Source organism: Carassius gibelio, chromosome B19 (assembly GCF_023724105.1).
Source record: "Carassius gibelio isolate Cgi1373 ecotype wild population from Czech Republic chromosome B19, carGib1.2-hapl.c, whole genome shotgun sequence".
Classification (NCBI taxonomy): Eukaryota; Metazoa; Chordata; class Actinopteri; order Cypriniformes; family Cyprinidae; genus Carassius; species Carassius gibelio.
Genome location: NC_068414.1, coordinates 25168191 through 25193398, shown reverse-complemented (window position 1 = coordinate 25193398; position 25208 = coordinate 25168191). Strand labels below are relative to the sequence as shown.

The 25208-nt window shown below is 39.4% G+C and overlaps 2 protein-coding genes across 8 annotated transcripts; both read right to left on the bottom strand.

Moving 5' to 3' along the window:
* Positions 1–645: 645 nt before the first annotated feature.
* LOC127979675 (claudin-4-like) lies at positions 646–1942 on the bottom strand. The gene has a single exon (XM_052585269.1). The coding sequence runs from the start codon at positions 1507–1509 to the stop codon at positions 823–825; it is 687 nt and encodes a 228-aa protein (XP_052441229.1). The 5' UTR covers positions 1510–1942; the 3' UTR covers positions 646–822.
* Positions 1943–4080: 2138 nt separating this feature from the next.
* LOC127978517 (protein argonaute-4) lies at positions 4081–25167 on the bottom strand. 7 transcript variants are annotated; one of them, XM_052583218.1, is made up of 19 exons: positions 24998–25167; positions 20018–20189; positions 19338–19458; positions 19029–19210; positions 18790–18926; positions 18553–18687; positions 15500–15535; positions 14348–14435; positions 14077–14224; positions 13845–13964; positions 13559–13720; positions 10082–10230; positions 9649–9833; positions 9417–9576; positions 8682–8997; positions 8382–8516; positions 7541–7642; positions 7259–7458; positions 4081–7171 (listed from the first exon to the last, which is right to left on the bottom strand). In XM_052583218.1, the coding sequence occupies exons 1-19, from the start codon at positions 25014–25016 to the stop codon at positions 7063–7065; spliced, it is 2676 nt and encodes an 891-aa protein (XP_052439178.1). In that variant the 5' UTR covers positions 25017–25167; the 3' UTR covers positions 4081–7062. The 7 variants fall into 7 exon arrangements, with proteins under 7 accessions (XP_052439178.1, XP_052439179.1, XP_052439180.1 ...); XM_052583219.1 differs by having other exon boundaries at positions 10082–10215; XM_052583220.1 differs by having other exon boundaries at positions 13592–13720.
* Between the last annotated feature and the right edge of the window lie 41 nt (positions 25168–25208).

The following is a 25208-nucleotide window of genomic DNA, read 5'->3' as shown; positions in this document are numbered from 1 at the left end:
ATCCAACATACTATAAGTGGGTGTACTGTTTCTAAGGACAGCAGGGTGTGGTGTCAGTTGTCTACAAAACAGAAGATAGATTACCATTTCCAAAAAAAATAAAGGAAAAAGCCACTTTTAAATGGACCTAAGACTTCAGTTAACCCACAGTTAATACTACTGGACAAAAAAAAAATCTAAATGCCTTCATATGAGAAAATACACTAATAGGCAGACTGAGTGACAAGCAGCAAGGGAAAGGGATGTTTCTGAAAATCGTAGACCCACTGCAATACTACCACAAATATTACTAATACACTTTGCTTCAAATTCTAGATACCAGATTGTCTTGAATTAAAGGTGCACTCAGAATTTATTACAAAGTTTTCAAATACTCTTTTTTTTTTTATTTTTTTATTTTTTTACCACTGACTAACTAATAGTTCAACTCACAGCACTGGTTTTGCCAATTTTCCACTGAACAAATAGCAAATTATAATTCAATTTTGGTGCCACTAGTGGTGCTTTACATACATAAACATAAAAACACAAAAACACATCTAAACAAAAGCAAACCAAACAATATAACAATAAATACAATCTGTATATTACAGACAATTTAACAAAGGAGCTGGAGTGAACAGCACCAACATGTGTCCGATATACAATAAATGACAGAAAAAGCAGATAAATGGGATTTTAAATGGCAAATATGGCCATGATCATCAGAGTGACAGTAACACAGAATGCATCCGTCCATTGAAACAGAAATCACTGAGTGCACCTTTAATCATTATCCGTTTAGCCAAACCTTCCCACATTTTCTTTCATTTTTTATCTCTATCATACATACGCCTTTAGAGGCTGGGTACTGGTGATAATTGGCTTCGGCAGATCAGGAGCAGAAGGCCTGGAGTTTGCAAAACTGCGGCCTATGTATCCATGTCTGTACCCTCCTCTCTCAATGTGTGGGCAGGTACTGCTCAGCACTGCCCCACTGATCATAAGAATCACTGCTGCCGCCCATCCCAGGTAAATGGCCTGACCCAGCTCCTGCTTGTGCTGGAGGGGAACATTGGGGTTGTAGAAGTCCTGCACCACAGTGTTTGCTGTCCAGGAAACCGGCACTAGGACGCACAGGCCCGTCAGGATGAAGAGCACCCCACCGGACAGCGCTATGCCAGCCTTGGCATGGCGATCGTCCCCGGCACAGGTGGTGCACTTCATTCCACAGCAAGAAACGGTGCAGGACAACCAGCCCAAGAAGATAGCAATGCACATCAGCGCTCGTGCCGCTTGGATATCAGGCGGTAGAGCTAGCATGGAGTCGTAGGTCTTACACTGCATATGGCCGGTGGTCTGGTAGATGCAGTTCATCCAGATCCCCTGCCAAATAATTTCGGAGGTCAAGATGTTGCTGCCTATGAAGGCCGTGACCTTCCACTGGGGCAGTGCGGTCACTGCTATAGCCATCACCCAGCCTGTCACAGCAAAGGTGAAGCTGATCAGCTGCATACCTGTGTTCACCATCTCACCACCCTCTGAGTACCACGCCTCCTCGGGCCACAAACTCGACGACACTTTTCCGCTTGCAGATGCTCCAACTATAGATAATAGCTTCAGCCCTCCTTGCCCAAAGAGGTTGGCACGTTTGCGAATCCTCAGCAAGAAGACTTGGTCTGTCCTTCTTCTGGTCTTATGTTTGTCAGTCCACCTCGTGTCCCCCTTCAAAGTTCCTTGCTGGACTTCTCGGAGTGTCTTTAAATTCTCAGAGCAAAGTTTTGTTCTAGTCTGTTATTTGGTCCCAATCTTCTGCGAGAAGTCTAAGATCCTTGCCAGACCTCTTAGGATTTGTCTTTCAAAATTCTTGGAACCAAGTTTTGTTCAGCCACGTTCTAGTCTGTCTTTTGGTTTCTCAGACAGTGGTGTACACTTTCGCCTGGTCTTTCTTTGAAGTGATGAATAATTGAAGAACTGCTGCCACTTGTCTTAACTCACCCATATGGGATTGACTGAACTTCAGTGAGAGTCCCACCATCACAGGCTACGTCCGGAGGGTAGAAGTTGGTCTCGCACCACTCTAATGTGTGGTGGACTTAGTATGTCTTCTCGGTAAAGAAAGATCTGCTCTTATCACTGGGAAATGTGTCTCTGTTGCTACCCAGTCCGGTGTTGCCTTACCCGAACAGGTCACACCAATTGAATTTGATACTGTGACGTAGATGCAGTGGCTGTCAAAGATGGATTACTTCCAAGCACCCACGAACGTCAAACAGAACCTAAACAAGAGTCTGAATGATGGCAAAGGCCCTCGTAAATTATCCAACAGTTTCGTGTGAAGTTAAAAAAAAAGTTCTTCAGATGTGACACCTGTGCCGATAGAAGCCAAAAGTAAATACGTTGTCCTCTTAAGCTCTTTAGGTTGGATGCTCGTCATATCAAAAGCAGACACAAAAAAGGGTGCTGTGCTTCAGGCCACATAGACAAAGACAAAAGCAGCATCCTCATCCCTGCAACAAAACCTTCACGGGTTGGTTGGTTTCTGTCAGAGTACAGATCGCTTATTGGGTGGGCCGATAACCCTTACAGGTGTTTCAAGTGTGCTTCTATCATCAATCTTTAGAAACACTGTTGAGCAAAGCCACTCTCATCCTGAAAGGAAAACAAATGGATGACAGGATATAAAGGGAAATGGAGTGAGACAGAGGATGGAGGGCAAGAGTGGTGTCTGCTAGTGGATCAGTTAACACAAAGACGATCTAGGGGCCATCAACGATACGTCTCAAAGCATTCATTGCTTTTGAAAGGCTACAAAAGAGTGTTTGCCATTCCCCTAATTAGACATAGAAATTGCTTTAAAAGAGTAGGCTTGTGAGGATGTTTGCGGTTGTGGGCATTTCTGAGGGCGACTGTGATGACTAACCAAAATTCTCACACTTTGAAACAGTATGTTTGTCCTTTTTTGTGATGGAGAACATCAGTAATGCACGTCTTCTCAAAGGCACTCTCAGTGTAACAGCAGTTTTAGGCAGAAGTGCGAATTGACATGGCTGTCAAGTTGTAAAGGGATATTTTACAAAAGGTACAAATGATCCAATTACAGCAATATAAGGTTACCTTGCAAGGTGATTTAAGATGAATCGATGGTGTTGTAAGTTTATTTATTTTTGGTCTATATAAACTGTAACTTACATTAAGAGAATTAAGCAACTACTACTAAGTTGTTTCCAAAGGCTTTGTGTTTTTTTGTCGTTTTGCCCAGTTCCTTTGTTTCATTCTGCTCAATAACATGCAAGCGTTAGCGTCTAAGGTGATGAATTAAATATTACAGCTACAAGATCACTGGCTTTAGTTTCCTTTCTCTTGTGGCTGCCTCTCCTTGGCAACAGTGGTCATGACAACAGCACAGGACATAGTAAATGAGGGAGTGTGTACACAAAAGAGAGAGAGAGAGAGAGAGAGAGCAGACGAATGACTGATGGCCCACAATGAAGCTCAAGTAGAATTCATTCAAGAATGCAGCTGTTAAAAAGGCAAACTGTATAATAAAGAAATGTGAACACCTTAATATCAACAGCTGATCTGTAAGTATCCATTAGTATATACACTTCACAAATGACTTTCAAAAATAAATAAATAAATTGTGGGTGTGTGTGTGTGTGTGTGTGTGTGGGGGGGGGGGGGGGTAATCATTTTAATCTTAATAAATTACTATTTACTGTGGAACACAAAAGGAGTTGTTTGAAGTAGAGCATCCAAGCTGCACTTTGCCATATGATAAACCTCAATGGTGACCAAAGCTGCTAAGATTTTCTGGGAATTTAAATGTTGTTCTGTTCCATTAATACAACAATATATGAAATGCATTCATAAACATTTAGCAAGGAAAACTATTTAAGCTGGATAGTGCTGCATCACAACAGTGAAGTTGTTTACCTTGAAGATCTAAGTAAGTGTTGCCATCTAGTGGATTTAAATGTAAGCCATTTCTAAAAACATTCCATTATATACATCAATAAATAGATCAATAAAATCAATATATCAATAAAACTAGACTTAAGGTTCCCTTTCTTGAACCTCAATAATGACAGGAGACCGAGGTGTGTGTTATAGGCATAAAATACCAATTTATTACTTTGCACAATAACACAAATATTCCCTGCAGGCTAAAAAAAAAGGGGGGGGGTGGGGGGTTAAAATGTCACAAAGCAGTACAGCAACTGACGGGGCACTCGGATAGGAGAAGCTACAGGAGTCCTGAGCCTTCCCCAGCAGGTCAAAGAAAGTGCCCCTATTGCTATCGGACGGTTCACACAGCTCTGAACACGAGAATAGGACAGCACAAAAAAGCTACACACCAGTAAGAGAAACAAAAACTTAAATTACAATACACATTTTTCAAATAACAAAGCCATATATATCAAATAGGAATTTAAAAAAAAATCATGCTCTCTTTAAATCGGGACAGAGAACGGTTTAAAAAAAGTTTAAAGAGGTAATCCTTGTACAGTGGACCCTTGGGGCCAACCACATGCAGAGAGGAAATGCATGTGTGGAGGTGCCACCAGGGCGGCGCCACAGCACTGGAGAGCCCGAGAGCAGAGAACGAACAAGACAGTGGGTAAAAGGGCCCCTCTTCGGCATGAGGACGGAAAGAAAGGGTGAGGAAGTCAGTCTAAGTGGCCCAGTGATTGAAGAAAGTACCTCGTTTGAGTTGGAGCTCCCAAAGACCGACAACCGCACCCCTTCAGCCCCCGAATCTATCCCTAAGTTACTGACATTTCTGGAGAATTTTTAAATCCTGTAAAAGAGACCGGACAACATCGCTACTCAAAACAGTCTCACTGTATTAATTTACGCAAGAAAAAAAAAAAAAAACTGCGCCATAATAAATATTTTATAAGAGATTAGAACAATACTCTGGCATGCAGGCGAGCACGGTTTAAATTAGAAAATTTTCCACATAGCCTAAAGAGCTAGTCCACCATATGCACATTCCCACTGATTGATACAAGCAAAATAAGTACATAAACACAAATGGCAACAGGAATCCAACAAACAGCCACATCGACAAAAAAGGATTACAGCTTTTAAATTGTTCTAGATTTTGGGTTATATTGCTTTGCAATGATATCATGATACAAACTGGAATTAAATGTCATGTAACAATTTCGTGAAAATGCCTAAAAAGAACACTCACTCTACTTAAATGCGTTATTCTCTGGAAGCTGTGACATCGAGTAACCCATTTAGCATTCAACGTGTAAATTCAATTTATTGCATGTGATGCCCTTGCCCACTCCCTGTTCTTCTTTCATGGGACCAGCGTCCACGCCAACGACAGGCTGGTGCTCAAACTCATTCATAGCAAACCTGCTGCTTTACGGATGGTTTATTACAAAAGGGTTTTTGCAGAGCGGCCCCCCGACGAGGCGTGCGCGCTGGAGACCCTTCAGACTGCACCATCGTTGCTGTTCAGTCCAAAGGCAGTGCTTATGCTCGTGTGACTTAATGTATGGTGTCCTATTTTTAATAAGCAAAAGAGAAAATTCATTCAGATGTATATTACAGATTCAAGTTCATATACACACACAGAAGTAATAAACACACTATAAGTGTAAAATTCATATAACTGCGGAACATTGCTAAGATTTCCCCCAAAAAAGTTCCGAATTGTCACTCCCCCCCCCCCCCCATTAACTTGGTACAGAAATGAGCTAAAACTCAATATTTGATCAGTTAAAACAAAAACAAAAAAAGATTAAGTGGACAAACCAAAGCATTTTGTGCCCTTGTTACCATTGCCACAACGTTACAAGAAATTAAGCTGCATTTAAAAAACAAAACAAAAAAACCTCTCCATTAACAACCACAATGACTCCTGGATCAATTAATTATGTGACCGATTTGCAGAAAACTGATCAATATCAACAATATGACAGACGAGAACAACGATTATCTACTCTAACAAACTGTTAAAGTTTACCACAAAAAAAACCATTTATATTAAACTCTTACAAATCTGATTTGAATCTTATGTATAAATGCATAAAAGAAGGGTGAGTGCTGTATGTTGCAAGCCTAGCCTATCAGACGGCACGTTTGTGCTACGTCTGGAACTGTGCAATGGCCATACCTTCCAACCCTCTAAAATAACGATCTGAATAAGACATGCATTTCCGGTCTTGCCACAGGAAGAATGGCACCTGCACCAAGCCCTGTTTGCCCAGGTCCGACAACCCCAACAGTCACAGAGGAGACCATGGGTAATGCTACTGCTACACAAAACCATCAGCTTATGAAAGCCTGTTAGATCATTAAGTGGAATATGCTTATAGAGCTGTAGATATTTATATATTTTTTATATATCTATGTGTGTGTTAATATAAAAAAAGAAGAGGCATTTACAGCAGTTTTCTCCTAGATTTCCCTTTACAATTCAGTGGCCTGCCATGAGACATGAACCCACATTCACACACACACACACACACACACACACACACTCACACACAAAATGGGAGCGGGAAATTGGTATGTATACCCAGGTCACCTCGTTTGTAAAAGACTGAGAGGAGGGAGTCCAAATACGACCATAAAAAGGAGAGAAACAAATCTATCCAAGTCAACCCCCACCCACCCCGACATGCAAGATCCAGCCCACCCGCCCCAAAAGACTTGTGACAAGATTCAGCCGATGGCGGCTTGAGGTAAAAGTAGACAGAGTCCAGCTTAGCTGAGAGAGCCAGAGCTGCCCTGACCAATGGCGCAGGTTTGCTCACACTCAGTGTACATTACAAATTAAAAAGACATTCAAAATCAAAACAAAAATGAAAAAGGTAAAAATGGCTCAATTTGATTTTTTCTCTCTCTGTGCATTGGAGGCCAAAAGCCTCTCAGTGCAGGACTGCTGGTAGAGGTTGGTTCTTCTGAGGCCGACCAATTTCGACTGGACTGAAAGATGGCCCCCTGGCTTCAGAACTGCTTTGCTGCAGACGAAGACACGATAGAGAGAAACAGGAAGAGGAAGAGAGAGAGAGACAGATTGAAGAGGGAGTGTAGAAGTGCGTCTCCTGCTGGTTGACGTCAGGCGAAGTACATAGTGTGCTGGGTATCATAGTGAATCTGGACCGCCTTAGCCAGGGCCTGAGGGTCTCGGCCATTACTCTGTCCTGATACGTGACTGCCCTCAGCACTGCACACAGGAAATGATACAGAAAGCATTCAAATTAATTGTTACATTTATAAGATTTTCCCAGGTTAATAAAGATATGCTAATAACCTGTCATGGTCTTTGTCCACTAAGTGGTAGCGGGCACGGAATGCCACAAGCCGGGCGTAGTACGCTGGTGCGGGGATAGAGACAGAGCGGGTGCAGCGCACGTAGGTGTGGCAGAGCTGGTAAGTCAACAGCTGCAGTTCGTCGGCTGTGAAACAGTTGTCATCCCACAAGACGTGATAGTGAGAGGGACGGCTTGTGCCCTGGGGGAAGGAAATGCAAATGTGTGAATCTTGAACTGACAAACAGATAAATTAACTAATAAGCGACTGGGCTGTGACTCACCTGGATACCAGCATGGCTGCACAGGTAGAAGTCAAACTCTGAGGGGTGTGTAATGGTGCTGTCCACTGTAGTGCCTGCTGGGACATTGCCACTCTTCCCAACCTGATTCAAAGAAATTTGTATACCGAATTTAGAAGAGAACACAACGAATCATTCATGCTGATTTTAAGATTGACACAATGTCACATAAAACAAGATTTTGTGATGCCTTGTTTATATAACGGGTGCGTTGCTGTAGGTTGTCCATCCACATCAAAATCACATAGTTTGCCTCACATACACCAGTACTTTAAACATTGAGCAAATGTCTGGCTCTGCACAGTCTACTATGCGTAATCTGACTGTGAACCGCCCACTTAGACCGTTAAAAACAAAATCACAGTTTTTGTTTTAACCAAAGGTGAGGCAGTTTAAAGGATGGAAAACAAGCAAAAACACTCTTATTAAACGGTTAAACAAACAGTTCTCAAAAAGTGCGTTTAAGCTTATCAAATGTACAGTGTTAGGATTAAGGAGGAAATGTGTTATCATACACTACTGTTCAAAAGAGTGGGGGTAAGTTTTTTTTTTTTTCATGCAGTTTGTGAAACTTTCTATTAAAGCAAGGAATCCTGAAAAAACATTTTGCCAAAATATTAAGCAGCAGTTCAACTGTTATTAACATTGATAATGATTTGTTGAGCAGCAAATCAGCATTTTAGAATGATAGAATAAACATGACACTGAAGACTAATGAAATGGCTGCTGAAAATGTTACTGTATTTGATCAAATAAATGCAGCCTTGGTGAACCTAAATAATTTACAGTAGATTTCTAAAAAATAAAAATACACAAGACTTACTCTCTCTGCTTTGTCAGAACAAAAGAGTCGAGTGTGGTGACGTTTCTGCACTACAATATAAGTGATTCCTGGCCTGTAGTCCTCTTCTAGACTGATGCAAGCTTTCCTGATGGCAATCAGTTCTGGCCAGGCAACCTGCACAAGACAGTGAACGATATTAACTGAAGAAGAAAAACTAAACATGTAATTTCTCCATCTCAAAATCACAATCATCATCATTTCATTCAACTGAAATCAGCTTTCACAATATCATCAGTGCAGCAGCAGTCCGAGTCAATGCATCTCCTCCGGATGACTCACCTGCTTCATCTGGCCCTCAGAGACCCCTCCGCGGTAGTAGATGATGCGTGTGGGCTTGAATCGGGTAGACTTGTAGAACTGAATGAGGAGCTCTCGCACCATGTTGGTGAGATCCTGGATGACTTCCTGGCTGTAGAACTGTTCCTGGGACAGGTCCTGGCGTGAGGTTTGCACTCGCACGGTGGCACAATAGCGGCTGGGGTGCCCATCCATGCTACCCACCACAGCCGCAATGGAGGGTTTCTTCCCATCACCTGCAGGTGGGTGAGTGACATCGGCCCCCAAGAAGATGACTGGCTGCTGGAACACAGAGGGCCTGATGGAAAACAAACAGACATATGAAAGAACGATTTAGTTTGTTTATTTTCTATGCTGAGGGAATTTCCAGGTTGACAATGCATTAAAGCTCTTAAAAATTGTTGCTAGGTGACATGGTGATTATTTCTGAGTGGACTAAAAATGAACCATTTATGCAAGCATTGTTTGGAGCCCAGTCTAATCATGTAGATTTGACATTACAATCTGAAATCACAATGAGGAAAAAACACCTGAACTACACATGATACCTAAATCTTTTGGAAGCACTTTTAAGCCTTTATGTAAAATGCATTTTTGGCAAAATATGTAGCACATTTCATGGTAAATGATGAATACTTACTGTTTGTAATTGATATATGTACATATACACATACATACTCTCACCTCATCATAAACTATCCCTAGTCCAAAACCCACCTCTGATGTGGAACCAGCACATTGTTGATGCCCCCTAGTTTGGCGTTGATCTTCAGACAGAGATTGGACAGCGTCTGAGGGGACGTCTTCACCACATTCTTCACCTGAACGCACTGAGTGGCCATTCCTAACAGAGTATCTCCCACGCGCTTCACTTCCGCTGGAGAGGCACAAAACCACTTCAGCATCACAGACTATTGTTGCGCTTCATCATTAAAGGAGCTCTCTTTACCATAGACTGGTGTTTTCCCAGGTAGAATAACCACAATAAGCTGTAGTCCCACATAAGACATTTTGAGATGCTTAAACATTGGCTCCACGCTGTCTGCTCCCTGGGCGTACTTGCAGAAGCAGGGCTGGCCTTGGATGGGCATCCCTGCGTCCTTGGATATCTTTCGCAGCTGGTCAGTGAAACTCCTTCAAACACACACACACGCACACACACAAAAGAAATCTTTCATCATGCACTTCTGGTTTTGAAAAATGTTTGAAAAAGCTTTCAGAATTAAATCCTTGTCAAAAAATTCCAACATGAAAGGTTTATAATAAGTCTTTTAATTAAAATAACTTAATTATGCATATTTTAAATATACTTAAACAGACTTCTAGAAAAATTATACAATTAAATGTTAAAAAAAAAAAAAAAATAGTTGAGCAATCCTTACTTGAGCAAATCCTCTCTGCATTGTTTCTGAGGGGCGAAGCAGGCCACGGCCCACACTTTGATCTCTATACCCGCATAAAACTGCTTTCCCCTCATGTCCCAGACACCCTGGTTGGGTGTGGCCACCGTCTTGTTCTGGGGAGAGAGTCCCTACACTCTTAGTGAATCCTTCGTTCTGATCACGAGATACACGCTCTACCCAATGCCCTTCACTGCCAACCCCATACCCACCAACACCAATCCCACCCAACTCTAACATGCCTGGGCTAATAGCACAAAGCAGACTATGCAGAAAAGACCCACTACCAACCTCCCCATTAGTTAAACACACATCATTTCAGTATTAAAAAAACTTAGTCTAAAACTGCCATACAAATTAGCTGTAAAGGTTAAACATGAAGCAAGTAAATTAATGCAATAACACAAATCATTTATTCAAGGAGGAATGCATCTGAAATATCAATACAGGGGTTAAAAAATGCTCTAGTGTTCAGGGCTTATGGATTACTACACAAAAGCTCCACAATAATAGTAAATTAAACATTTAAACAAAATGAAAAAAAAAAACTATTACATTTTTATAATACAATATAATATAATATATTTAGGGCTGGGCAAGTTAACGCGTTAACATTAATTGATTATTATAAAAAAATTGATATAATTGTTGGCATTAAAGTCTGTTGCTCACTGGCTCTGTCTGATTACACATAGGCCTACAGGCAAATCATGGGTCACAGGAGGGGATTTTCCTTATCAAATTATTTAGGCTAAGCATCAACATTCACAAAACACTGTCCACTTTCATTTTCAACAGAAAAGAATGCAACGAGCTCATAATCATGACTTTGTTTTGGAAATAGGACATTTTCAATAGCACTTGAAGACAGCAGAGAAGCGCTCTCGCTCAACACAGTGGAGTGTATCGTTTTGTTAACTTCGTGGTTTATTATTTTGAGTCGGTAACACACATCCCTCTCACAATATATGGCTTTACAGATTTATCGCTCAGAAATATTCATGCAATTATCCAGCAATTATCAGAAGATCTGTGTTCCGGCGTGGTTAGCGCTAAAGGCACTGGGATACTTCAAAACTAAGTTCATTTCGTTCTTTGTTTGGGGGCAAAAAGTAGTTTGACAAAGGCTGAGCGACGGTATACTGTTTCCGAACATTCTGACACCCCTGCACTGCTGGTGTAGATTAATGTAAACATGACTCGCATGACAAATAGCTTGTTTTATATTTAATTACATTAATGTTATAAGTTGAGATTTAGTCTACAATAAATATTTTAACTGCTACTATGTAACAGGAACACTGCTCTAAAAAGCCCCTTATTTGTTTAAAGTGCTTGCAAACCATGTTATTACACTTGTTCATATAGCAGTAGGCCTACTTTAAAATGAAAAAAAGTGCAGAATACACTACTTTTGAATGCATTATTAGTTTTGTGCCTAACAATGTGATTAATCACAGAAAATAATGTGATTAATTGCGATTACAAATTTTAATCGTTGCCCAGCACTACATATAATAATATAATATAATATAAAATGAAGGCCCTGAAGACTAGAGCAGATGAAAACACATTAAGATTAAAAGCACACATAACAAGCACACAAACAAGATGTTATAGATAATAGTAATCCAATTTTCAGTTGAGCTCATTAACAAATTACAGTGATAGTATTGACTGCACTGGTACTTAGTGCACGGTATAGTGACAGTAATTAAGAATTTATAAACAAAGACATTAGGTTGCAGTTACATGCAACGGTTTCTCCAAATTAACCAAAACAACTGGTACTGTTTGCAAAGAGAGAGTAATCTTTCAAGAGGTTGTTATTTCACAGGAATGAAGATAAGACTCTACTGGTAGGATAATTTTAAACAAGAAATTTCTACCAATGATGCTTTTCTACACAAGTAGCATCTCACATCAATTTGTGGTGCATTTGTGGTCACATCAAGTTAAAATGAGATGTGTGGAAGTTTACAGGAGTAATTATAATTAGGGATGAATCGATCTGATACTCCGGACCGGTATCGGCTCCGATACTGGCATTTTCTGCAGAACAGTTTAGACGAGACAGACCCAAATCAGATATTGTACATATACTATTGTGCTATTGTTGAGCCCCACGAAAGGTACAAAAAATATTATAAAGCACCAAAACTTTTTTGTGCACTATATTTCAAGAGTTCTGAAGCGGTTCACCGAAACTATTCTTTCTGCTGTGGCTGTCTGTCATCCTCCATTCAGCAATCAAACCGCGTGTCATGTTAGGTTACTACAGTCAAAACGATGAACTTCTCTTCAAGAGCGCACAGTAACTGAGGTTTAAAACGGTTCAAATAAAAGGCTCAATAAACTAACGCACACATTTAATACACTACATATAAATATCTCTTCCCTTTGTACTAATTATATCCGGTTCGCAAACGAAACATTCAATTTTAACCGGTTCTTCTTAGTGAACCGGTTGAAACATTTCCCATCACCAGTAAGCATTAATCCACAGATTACTCAAGTAATTCATTTACTCAAACAGTACACTGACTGAACTGCTGTGAAGAGAGAACTGAAGATGAACACGTGCAGAGCAGCATGTGTGTTGTACCAACTTTTACAAGCTCGTCATTCTGCGGATGGGATGCACATCAGCGCTCTGTGCTGCTCTATATTGGCGCCTTTAGTATTATAATACTTTTCTGTGCAAAGACTATGAATAGCCTTTCTTATTCTGTCCTATCACATGTTGCTGCCTTTATTACTCTGCTATACATTTAAAAGAAATGTCTCAGATTTATATATAAATATACTTGTTTATCATTAATGTATTTTACAACAATACAAAGAGCAATGTGTAACATTTTACCAGATTTTAGACATTCACTTATATTTGTAAATAAAATATTTCACTATATGTTATACAATTATTGTGCACCCTTGATTTTTCTAGAGTATATTTTGCTGCTGAACTTTCCACTAACCTAGTTTATATTAGTATCTTTGTCATAGATTGTGATTATAGACAACTTAATTTGAATGAAAAATAATAAATGAAAAAATATATGTGACAGATTGTGTTTAATGCACAAAAGAGTGAAGATCAGGTCAACACAGAAGTACAGAAATTCAACATTGAATAATAAAAAAAAAAACGGCACTGGTATTGGATTGATTCGGTATCAGCAGATACTCAGAATTTTCATTATCGGCTCGGTTCTGAATTTTTAACAATAATTTCATCCCTAATTATAATTGCATTAGAATTGAGCTCCTCAAGTTCCTGAGATGTTAAAATATATTTTTGATGATGCTGAACAGCATTGGCCAAGCGGAGTCTGATCATCATTCCTTTGCTTAGTCCACTCATCACATGACAACACATACACACACACCCCCAGATACACACATGCCATTGCTCCCAGCCCACCCGTACTCACCCTGCACCCGAGCCCCAGTACTCACCCTGCTACAGTCCCTCCCAGTGTCTGTACTCACCCGGCCCCCATACTGAAGCATGGGCGCTGGGAGGACCCGCCCAGTCACCTCTGTCATGTCATTGTGTACCACAATGCCAAACTCTTTCAGGTAAGGGTCAGGCCCGCCCACCATGCTGTTGCTTTTGACCTAAAAGGAATAGCAGGAGTTTTAGTGGTGAATTATTTTAAAACAAAGTGATTGCCTCTTTTAACTATAAGGCTGGACTTCTCTTTGTACTGCTGCCATTCATTTTTCAACAGGTGCCACTCACCAGTCTGCTGATCTCTTCCTGTCTGTCTGGGGCTGAGCGGGCCGTAGCTTTAATCATGGTCGAGGTCTGGTTATCTGTTAGTTTCTTTATACAGCGCTGTCCTGCCACTATGTTACAAACCTTTATGGAGGATACAAAGAAAGTATTCAACGAGTGCCAAGTCAAATCAAATTCATTTCTGTACATGTGAAAGCCTGGAAAACACTTTATTTGATGTGCGTGTCTCGCTTACCTCAAGGGGTAGATAGGTGTGCTTCTGTTCTTGTCCCACTTGGAGGCAGGGCAGGTGGGGGTATTTGAGCTGCAGGCTGTACTTTTGTTTGAAATATTGGGCAACAGTGCACTCCATAGCTTGTCCATTCTCAAGCTGCAAAGGAAATCTGTAGAAATGTGCAGAAAATGAGAGAAAAATTTAAAAACATGTGGGTATAATTCAAATATAGTAAAAAAAATAGTTTACAGCAAATTTTGCAAACACTGGCAAAAATGTTAAAAGCACTAACGTCTGATGGCTGGCTGGGCGGCGCGTGACATTGCACACACGGTACTTCCTCTTCATCTGGCCGCAGTGTGTGACCTCCACTTTCAGTCCTAAACACAATGATATTAACTCAGCAATTCACTTCATAACCACAACTGAAGCAGTCTTGGCCCTTGATGTGGTGCAACATATACCACCGTTCAAAAGATTGGGGTCGGTAAGATTTTTTTTAAAGAAATTAATACTTTTATCATGTAATTTATTATTATTATTATTAAATTAATCAAAAGTGACAGTAAAGAGATTTATAAATGTTACAAAAGACTTCCATTTTTTTTTTTTATTATTCTTTTGAAAACATTACAGTTTCCACAAAAATATAAACCAGCACAACTGTTTTCAACACTGATAATAAAGCTGCATTCACGCCCTGTCTAAATTAACACAGGCTCAAGATTGACAACATGTAATGTTCTACACGGAGATGCTCACGTCCTTAGACTAATGCTTTCCCACGGCAACACTATCAATTCCTAAACGTATCACTTAAATTAATCTGCTGAAGTCACTGCGGTCACGTCATAGCTCTCAGAAAACTCCCAGCCTATAAGAACGTGAACGATTTTTTTATTTAGTTGAAATCTAAGTAATCGCAGAATAAGAAGCATTTTTTGAGCACCAAATAGGGCTGTCGCTTTGAAAAATTTACCTTGCTGTGATTTTGAGTGGCTCAATAGCATGGTATCCAATATTATCGAATTTATGCATGCATGTACTGCTTGCTTAATTTACAAAAAAAGTTTGTTGGGATATTATTAATTATGGGTACCGAAGACATCACTTATGCTATGCTCGCCATCAAGATAAGGTTAGCTAGATTACTACACAATCTGAATTCAATTATAATTTAGCTAACATTGGCACAATTGATAATTAATCATTCTCTACAGACAAATCATTGTTTTATGAAAATAGCCATCCGATGGAGGCTTTAAGATCTTGAATCCTCTGCTGTCTGGTCGCTCTCTCTTCACAATGAGCAGGACTTGCGCTAATGGCAATTCCCTTTACAGTCCATTTTTTGATTTCAGCAAATCATTCTGGGCGAAAGCAAACAGCGTGATTATCAATCATGAGCCCAACATCCAGCAAGCCAAGAAAACATGCAATCTACCTGAGGGAAGACGTCTTTCACTATTGTAAGTAAATGCTGTTAAAAAGAGAGAAAACAAAAAAAGACATTTTTAAAATTTTTGCTTCCATTGTATTCTTAAACTTGGATCTCATTATTAAAGCACAAATGAATTCAAGTACAAAAAGCAGCCCACATATTTTCATAAATTCATAGGCTAAATGGCTGCATTAACATTAATTATGCAATTGTGTAAAAAAAAAAAAAAAGGGGTACTGACTGACAGACATTTCAGACTTTCAGTTCTTTAACTTTCAAATTGTATGCCATACAATACACACATATGTGTGTGTGTGTATGTAGGCTCTGTAATTTTACTACACCACTTGGGCAGTCAAAATTCACCTGGTCTAATTTACTAAGGCAGATGGTTTGTTTGTAAGTTGTCGCATCATATGTTTCCTGTCGTATAGTGATGGATATTTAAATAAATAGACAGATCGCAAACAGATGCAATCACCCATGCAATCTTGTTCATAGATGACAGGATTCAAGGTTTTAATAGACATATAGCTGAATCACACCGTAACATTAAAATCTGCCGCTGATCCAGACAGAGCAGTTTACATATATGAAACATCTTTAACAAAGTCTATTTCTGTGTTACAAACATTCAAATAATAAGTACTGGAATAAAAGTTTATAGTTCGGATGTAAACACTGCTGTCTAGAGATGCAATCAAAATAAAATAAAAATCACTTTTGAAAGTGACAATGCTTGAAATAAAAATTTTATCAAATACAACGTAATGCCAGTAGGCAGAGACCAGTGATTTAAAGTGAGATGTTATAGGTAATAGTAATCAAATTTTCAGTTGAGCTCATTAACAAATTACAGTTGAGATTGAATCATTCAGGAATGAAACAAGTGAATTCTTTGAGCAAGTCACTGAATCATTTGTTTAACTTATTTTTTATCAATTGGTTGGTTGAATATTGTATTTTATCAATAGACTGCAGCTAATTTTACAAGAAAATCTAGTAAATTACAGGTTATTTAATTTAGGTGTCTTTTTTTCAGAATCATTGTGGGAGAAGAGTGCTCGCTCTCTCTCTCTCTCTCACACACATACATACATACATATATATATATATATATATATATATATATATAAAATAAATCAATAAGTAAAAGTACTTCTAAAGATATTTGCTCAAGAATATTTAGAGTTTTAGCATTTTGAGTTCAATATTCTGAGTATGAATGCACCCCCCCCATCAATACAGCAAAACCATCTTTTGATCCAATTTTATGTTCCAGATTTTCACTTTTAAAAAAAATTTTTTATGTTCAGTGTTATTTGACAAGGAAGACTTAGATAAGTAATAAACTATTTCTAAATCTGCAAATATTGTTAAAGCCTGATGATGCAAAATGTATTTTGTGGCCCTTCTCATTTTATGTAGTTTACATGTGGCCCGCTGGGCCTCTGAACTTGAGTACCTCTGGATTACGCTAACATTAGGCTACTTGGCCCATCACCCTAATAGATCAACTAACATCATCTATAATGGTGTAAAATGCATTCAAAATATGTCATGATATAGTTTGGGAATAAACACGTTTGGGAGTATTTAGAATAACAAATAACACTATTTCAATCAAGGGGGGCCTTTAAAGGGTTACTCCACCCCTAAATGAAAATGTTGTCATAAATCACTTACCCCCGTTTCGTTCCAAACCAGTAAAAGCTCGTCTTTGGAACACAATTTAAGATATTTTTGATGAAAACCGGGAGCCTTGTGACTGTCCCATTTACTGCCAAGTAAAATATACTGTCCAAAGTCCAGAAACGTGTGAAAGAGGTTGTCAGAATAGTCCAGATGCCATCAGTGGTTCAACCATAACATTATGAAGCAGCGAGAATACTTTTTGTACATAAAGAAAACAAATCAAGCAGATATTCTCCAAAATGGTGCTACAGAGATGCAGAGAGACACAGAGGAGACAAATTGTTGAATAAAGTCGTTATTTTTGTTTTCTTTGCATAGAAAACGTATTCTCGTCCCTTCAAAATGGAACCACTGATGGCAGGTGGACAATTCTGACGATGTCTTTCATACGTTTCTGGACCTTGATGGTGTATTTTACTTGGCAGTCAATGGGACAGTTACGAGTCTCCATGTTTTTATCCAAAATATATTAAATGGTGTTCTTTTACAGGTTTGGAAAGAAATGGTACCCCATTGATTGTCAATTTTTATTATGGGGTGAAGTATCCCTTTAATCATTCTGTGCCCAGGGCACCGCTGTGAATACAGACCTTCTCATCTCTCAATAGTAAGAAAATCTCTATTATGTATAACAGTTATTTCTGATTCTTGAATCTGACTGAACAAGAGGCTTTAAGTGCGCTGATAATTCACCAGTATAAGCTCTCTGCATGTTCCCGACAGGATGTCAGTCAATGCAGTTACATAGTTATGGAATACTGTCTTTATGAGCGAGTCAACTAATATCTTCAAAAAAAAAAATTAATTCATGAATGAAATAAGGCGTTTAAAATATTAAGAGTGCCACTTTACAAAGCTCAATCAATCAGTGCATCACCTGGGTAACACTGAAGCGGTTTCACTTTACAGATCAATTAAAAAGGATACATCGACAAATATAATCGCTGTCATCTTAGAACAATTGATGGCAAACACTTCTTTTTTTTTTTTTTTCAAACAGTTAATTGTCATACACTGGGGTTGGTTCGTTAATATAGCGGTATTACTAGATTGCGGTCATCGCAACAGCCCTAGCACTAAATCATATTAGAAAACTTTTATGAAGGATCATGTAACTCTGGAGTAATGGCTGCTAAAAATTTAGCTTTACCATCACAGGAGTAAATGCTGAAATATACTAAAACAGAAACTTTTTTACTGTAATTTAGAGAGATGTAGACTTGGTGGGCAAAAATACTCCTCAAAAACAAAATTAGAAGCATCTTACCAGCTCCAAACTTTTGATAGGTAGTGTAAACTAAATTTGAGCTACGATGAATGACATTATGAACCATTTTACAGCAACATGCTTCACTCCTCACCTCGAATCTCCTTGGTGAACTTGACACGTTGTGAATCTGTAAGGGGCTTGGTTTGCTCGTTGATGTTCTGTATGTCCAGAACCTCACACATGAACTCAATGACAGGCTGGGCTCGGTAGAAAGCTGTAGCTGAAACTGCAGCGTGTGGAAAATAAAATAAAAATAGGCAGAGTTGGAAACATTATTAGTTGCACAAAAACACATTTAGGGAAGGGATTTAGGGAAGACAAAATATACCATCTATGTTGAGCATCATGTTCCACATTGCTGGACGGACAGACTGATGGAAACCAAACCAAACCTCCCTTCCTCCTCCCAGTGGGTGGTAATACCCCTCTGGTGGTGAGAAGAAGGAACGACCTACTGGAGTGTACCTGTATCAAAAAGCGTGAAAGATGTCAGCCCCGACACACACACACACACAAAAAAAAGCACAACTAACTTGGACATACAGGATTTCAGAGACTGTGCCTTACCGCATTGAGGGCAGGTGACGAGTGATGACATCCAGAGCCTGTACAGAATCCTCCGGGACCTCATTCAAGTGACCAGACAGAGCTTCCAGGAGCATCTGCAGACTCACCACTGACACCCACTGCAGAGACACCTTGAAGGTCTGATCCTTCCCCTCACCTGGCAATGTCACCTCCAGATCCACCTGCATCACATTTCAAGAATGCCTAGATTTAAAAAGGAGCTTTTCTTCTTGCAATAAGAAAAATATATTGTAATGTTTATTAAACATTTGGGAAAAACCCAATACTACTTGAGCATGCTTTGGTTACCCTGTCTCTCCCGATGGGTAGCGGATGAGCCGTATACATGTTTCTTTTGCCATCATAACCAGGTTGCCTGTCCCCAAAGATCTGCATCTTAAAATGTCTCACCATCGTATCCACCACCTCTCTATAGAATAAAATAGGCCAAATTTACAATCATTTGATTACATTTCCACTGCTAGCTACATTTTCATGAATACATCCTCAACATACACACACACTACTGTTCAACCTTTTTTTTTAGGAAAATAAAGACTTTAATCAGCAAGGATGCATGAAATTAATCATGAAATGTTCGCAAAGACATTCATAATGTTTCAAAAGATATATTTAAAATTTCTACTTAGAATCTCGAAAAAAAGTTTTATTCGTTTCCACTAAAACATTAGGAAGACGTTTTAAAGATTGATAAGAAATGTTTCTTGTGCTCCAAATCAGCATAACAGAATGATTTCTGAGGGATCACGTGACACTGAAAACTGGAGTAATTAAATAAGTATATGCAGCCTTGGTGAGCATAAGACTTCTATTCACAAAAGAAACATATTCCCATTGGTGCTTGGGTCTTACTGACCCCAAATTATTGAATGGCAGTGTAAATAAAATATGACCATCTGTACAATTAAGAATGTACAAATGGATATTATCTAATAATAAATCTCTATTTCTTATCTGCTTGCACTCACCTGTTGACACGACGGGGTCGCTTTTCAGGCTTGATGTCAATGTCATAATGGTAGACATCGATCTTGGGGATCTGCACCTGGAAGTGATTGGCCAGCAGGCGAATCGGCTTCCCCACCGTACCCATGCCGGGCCGGCGTGGAGGTTGGAAGGGGGAGGGAGGGGCAGGCGGGCCTGGAAGAAACAGACAATCATTTTGTTTAGATGAAGCCAAAAGACTGAACCGTCATTTAACTTAGTAGTGGCTACTGACTGAGATCTCATCTGACATATACCATCCACTGACGTGCCCTTTTCTTTCATGGAACACCACAATACTGAGATTCAGATTGATTAACAGGGAAGAACAGAATGACAGAGATACAAACAACTTAAGGCGACATTACTTGACCCTTAACCCACAAACTGTAAAAAACAAAAAACACAACAATAATAGCCAATCGTTAATGTCCCGCCTTCAGGCAGCCCCATGCAAGCTAACAGACAAAAGATTGTGTGTCCACTGCAGACAGACGACAGCAGGGTCATAGGGGAAGTGGGGGTGGGTGCTGTGATCTGCGATGACGCTATCACAAATCAAAAACGGTTATAATAGTAAAACATGACCAATTTAAAGTTAGCCATATTTAATCTAAATAGATCATGATAAGCGGGAACAGCTTCAAACTATGCAAAAGACATTCACTCATTTCAAAAAATGTTATGTTTTTTGGGGGGGATGGATGGCCATTAGGGCCCATCAGAGTGATATGATGTACCCTTTTGTCAAACCGCTGTGGTTTGCAGGGGTCTAAGCCCCTCACAGACCTACACGCTCCAGTTAACAAGCAAAACACCAGAAAGAACAATTGGGAAACTCTATAACCGCTCTCTCATCCCTTCCACATACTGTCTGCCTATGGCTCCCCCTCCTCAATGCCAACAACGCTCTCTAAACTACAACATAAACACGGCTAGAAAACCTGCATTAATCAAAAACAAAGAGGACTCTTTATATAGGCCACTCAGCTGTTACACTTCACACTAAATGTCAGACACAATCGCTAAAAGTGGGCAGCTACTAACTCCAGTATGTAATCAGGGTCTCATCTCACGGCACTCATTATCAAGCCTGTGCTTTTTGTGGTATCCTGATGCCTTCAATCGCATTAGGAGTAAAGTAATCCATGAACAAAAAGGCACTGGATTGCTTATTTGATCCAGAACATCCAACAACTGCCTGACAGTCTAGCAGTCATCTGAAGTATAAGGGTATGTTCAAAATGGAATAAAATTTCAGCTTCTACTAAATACTGTTAACCATAGACATATTATATATAAATATATATAATATAATGCATGTATGTGCGTGTGTTTATGATGTACAGGGTTTCAGTAGGTTTTATGAGATTCATAAAACAAGATGCATTTACAAAATTACATTAGAGAAGTCTTGTTTTGTGAACTGATGTGAAAATCAAAATAGAGAGTTTATGATTAAAAAAGTATATTTTATATATATATATATATATATATATATATCAGCCAGCTGGCTCAGAAAAACAAAACATTTCCATACCCCATTAACAGAGGTTTATTCTGCCTTGAGCATGAACTCAATTTTAATTGATAAGAAAACAATACTTCATGATCAATTCGCATCAAGTAAATGTACCATGATTTCAGGATAGAGAGTGTAGATATTTGTATTGGGGGAAAAATACTTAAGGAAGATATTAATTTTTAACATTTAATGCCATGATGACTTCATACATTTAAGACTTTCTACTCTGATTTAAGACCTTTTAAAGCCTTAATTTGTAGAAGGATCAATTAAGAAACACAGAAAAAAAAAGCACTGGTTTTTAATTCCATGTTGTTTAAAGGGGGGGTGAAATGCTCATTTTCACTCAATATCCTGTTAATCTTGAGCACCTATAGAGTAGTACTGCATCCTTCATATCTCCAAAAAGTCTTTAGTTTTATTATATTTATAAGAGAAAAATAGTCTGTGCCGATTTTTTTCGGAAAAACACGTGTGGGCAGAGCTAAAGAATCACGAGCGCGAGTAGGCTTTTGCGTTGAGAGCGTTTGGAAGTTGTGACATTACCGTGAGGAAAAAAAAACATCATCCAAAACAAACCATGGCTAACAGTCAGATTCAGCCGTTTATTTATGATCCAGAATCAGATCCCGAGGCTGAAACTGAACGAGAGCAGCAGCAGCAACGACTCGCTCCGAGCGGGGCTCGAACCCGGGTCTCCGATGGGAGGCGGACGCACTAACAAGGAGGCAGAGATATTTGAAGCAGTTTTACTCACCACCTGCGGTTCCAACACATGATCGTGACCCTTTTTCGTTGGGATTGCATCATCCTTAAGAAATAAACGATACGCAAATCCGTCATCAAACTGGGCCTTGTTTGTAAAACAAGCATCTTCGAAATGCAGGGAACAAACAAAAACACTTGCACAACTCCGTCGATGCTCTTTAAAAATAAACTCCATCCACTGGTCCCTTAATGTTTTTTTTTTTTTTTTTTGTAATCTGTGCAGGGTTGTGTTGCCCTCGCAACCAAAAACACACTCCTTTTGTGACATTTTGCTCTCGCTCTGATCAGTGAATGTCTGTGTTCAGCCTCTCAGTGCTCTGCTATACGGGAGCGCGCGCTCTTCCGGAAGAAGTGCCCTTAGGAACCATATAAGGAAATTCCGCTCCATCTAACGTCACACAGACCCAAACTCTAAAAAAAACTTTCCGAAACTTGTGACAAATCGAAAGGAGTATTTTGGGAACAAAAATACTCCTTCAAACGTACATCTTAATTTTTTAACTTTGTCCATGTTTAGCATGGGAATCCAACTATTTAACAGTATAAAAAACTCAGTATGCATGAAATAGCATTTCACCCCCCCTTTAAAATGTCATAACACTTGGCAGTCCGAAACAATAATTACAATAACACTAAAAAATTTGAGCTGTAATTTCTTCTGGTTCATTCTTCAAATAAAGCAGAAATTAAAGATTTAGACAACCATAATGGGTTATTTATGCATACAGAAAATCTGAATATTGTGCAAAAGAATAGTAATATTATGCTACCCTAAACATGACAATTGTGACAAAAATCGAGAGGGCTTTAAAATTAACATGTCACATTTTTTACTCTGCTGCATCGGGAATGTCAACAAGATGATCATGTAATTGATCCTTTAATTTGGCTAAGAAAAAGGAAAATTCCAAACTGTATCCTGAATTCACCAGCTCTCTACTGGGTGGAAACAAGCTAAAACTGTCATGCTGTGAGCTAAATGGCATGATAGGCTTAAACTGAGGGGCAGCTGGACTAAGTGATGACTCAGTAATGACATTGAGTTTCATGACAGAGGCAGATCACCTGGATTACACAGCGGATGCTAGACACGACAAAGATATGCAGGATCCATGTTAACTACTTACTGAATCACATAACTCGGCCACAATCAATATACATCAAGATCTGTAAGATGATGCATTTCCCCTAACACTAGAGCTGCTTATACGGCTGTTGAGCTTTCATATACTTCCCCTTAAATTGTAGATTACCAAATAATACGTATTAATTATAAACAATGTAAGATTGCAACGACATCAAAAAGAATTGTGGTTTTCAACCCATTTTCCATTCCTTCAATGCGTCACATTGCGCTAAACCTTGAAAAACAATGCAATGTTTGGCAGTTGTTTAACAGCATGCATTGCTTTGTGCAGAGCTAAGAATTACACAAGAGTTTAATACTGCAAAAAACATACATTGTCATTCTTGCAAACACACTGATGGCAGATCTTTGGTATTGGCTGAGCTCACAGCTAAAGAAAAGTTACATTTACAGAACAAACATTCCCAAAACACACAGTAGTTTTTGCTTTTTTTTTTTGAAGAATCTGTTACAACATGCACCATATTAATTTCCTTATTAAATCATGCTTTCAAACAAAGTGCTAATTAAGAGTAATTTATAAGGCTTTCACATTTGTCCATTAAACACACGTAATTATAGACAATACAGATTGAATTAAATGAAGTTAATGAACCAGAAGAGCTACAAGGTTAATGAAAAGGATCACTTGAGAGAAGCAGGATACATCAGATGTTTTCAAAAGCACTGATGCATTAACAAACAATATGAAAACAAACGCACGGCAAATTGAAGTCAAAGCGAACTAGCAATCAAAAAAACGGACACTGTACCAACATCGCTTATTTCTAATGCACTTCATGGTCTAATTTTATAATTACGCCGATTTGTCAGAGGTCAGCGAGTTCATTCTTATAGTTGGCCAACAGTTGGTCGTTGGCTGTTCATGGATTTAAATACGTGACATTGGCGCTTAAAGTCCAATCAACAGTTATCCTCTGTCATGGTCAGCACTTAGGCATAAACAAACGCACATGGGGATCACACAAAGCGCCAACAATAAAAAAATAAAGAGACGGGGGTGGGGGGAAACATCCGCGCCCGTATCAACTACACGGCTTGCTCTCTCTCGTTCTATTTGCTTTTCTAGCTCGCGCAAGACATTAATAACGATATGTGCACACGTCGCTAACAACCCGTCTGTGATAAAAACATTAAAAATGTTTTACTCTTAAAACAGAGGACGTGATATTTAATATGCAGGCTTGTTCATGGCAGACGCGGAAGAAAGATGCGTGTGGTTAAATCCCCACCACCATACGGCACACAATGCCGTCCTGTCTTCCGCACTGGGCTAGAACCATTTAATGTTCATTCAGTAATAAACAAACACTTGTTGGCTTCCCAAAATCTCCTTCGCCGAGGTGGAGTACGATTATCAACACCTTTGTGTCGTTAGTACAGTTTTAACGAGCGGGTGTAGCGTGATAGGGGACTGTTTTCGTTTTTTCCGTCGAGGCCTAAACAGCGCGCTACCGCGGGCCCTGGTGAGGCAGCGCAACGGCCCGCACTACGCTGTCAAACGGCTCGTTTTTTAGCACTTACCGGGTCCGAGCGCTTCCATGGCCGAGGGATCTCTCTCCGTCTCTGTCCCGGCCTGGCGGCTCCGTACCGACACTGAAATTGGGGGCGGTATCTCGAAGCTTAACGTGGCTAATTTAAGAAATGGAAGGATGCGTAGATGTGCAGCGCTTGCCTGCGTTGTCTTCTGAGTGATTTAAAGCAGATCCATGGGATTTGTAAGTGCGCATGCGCG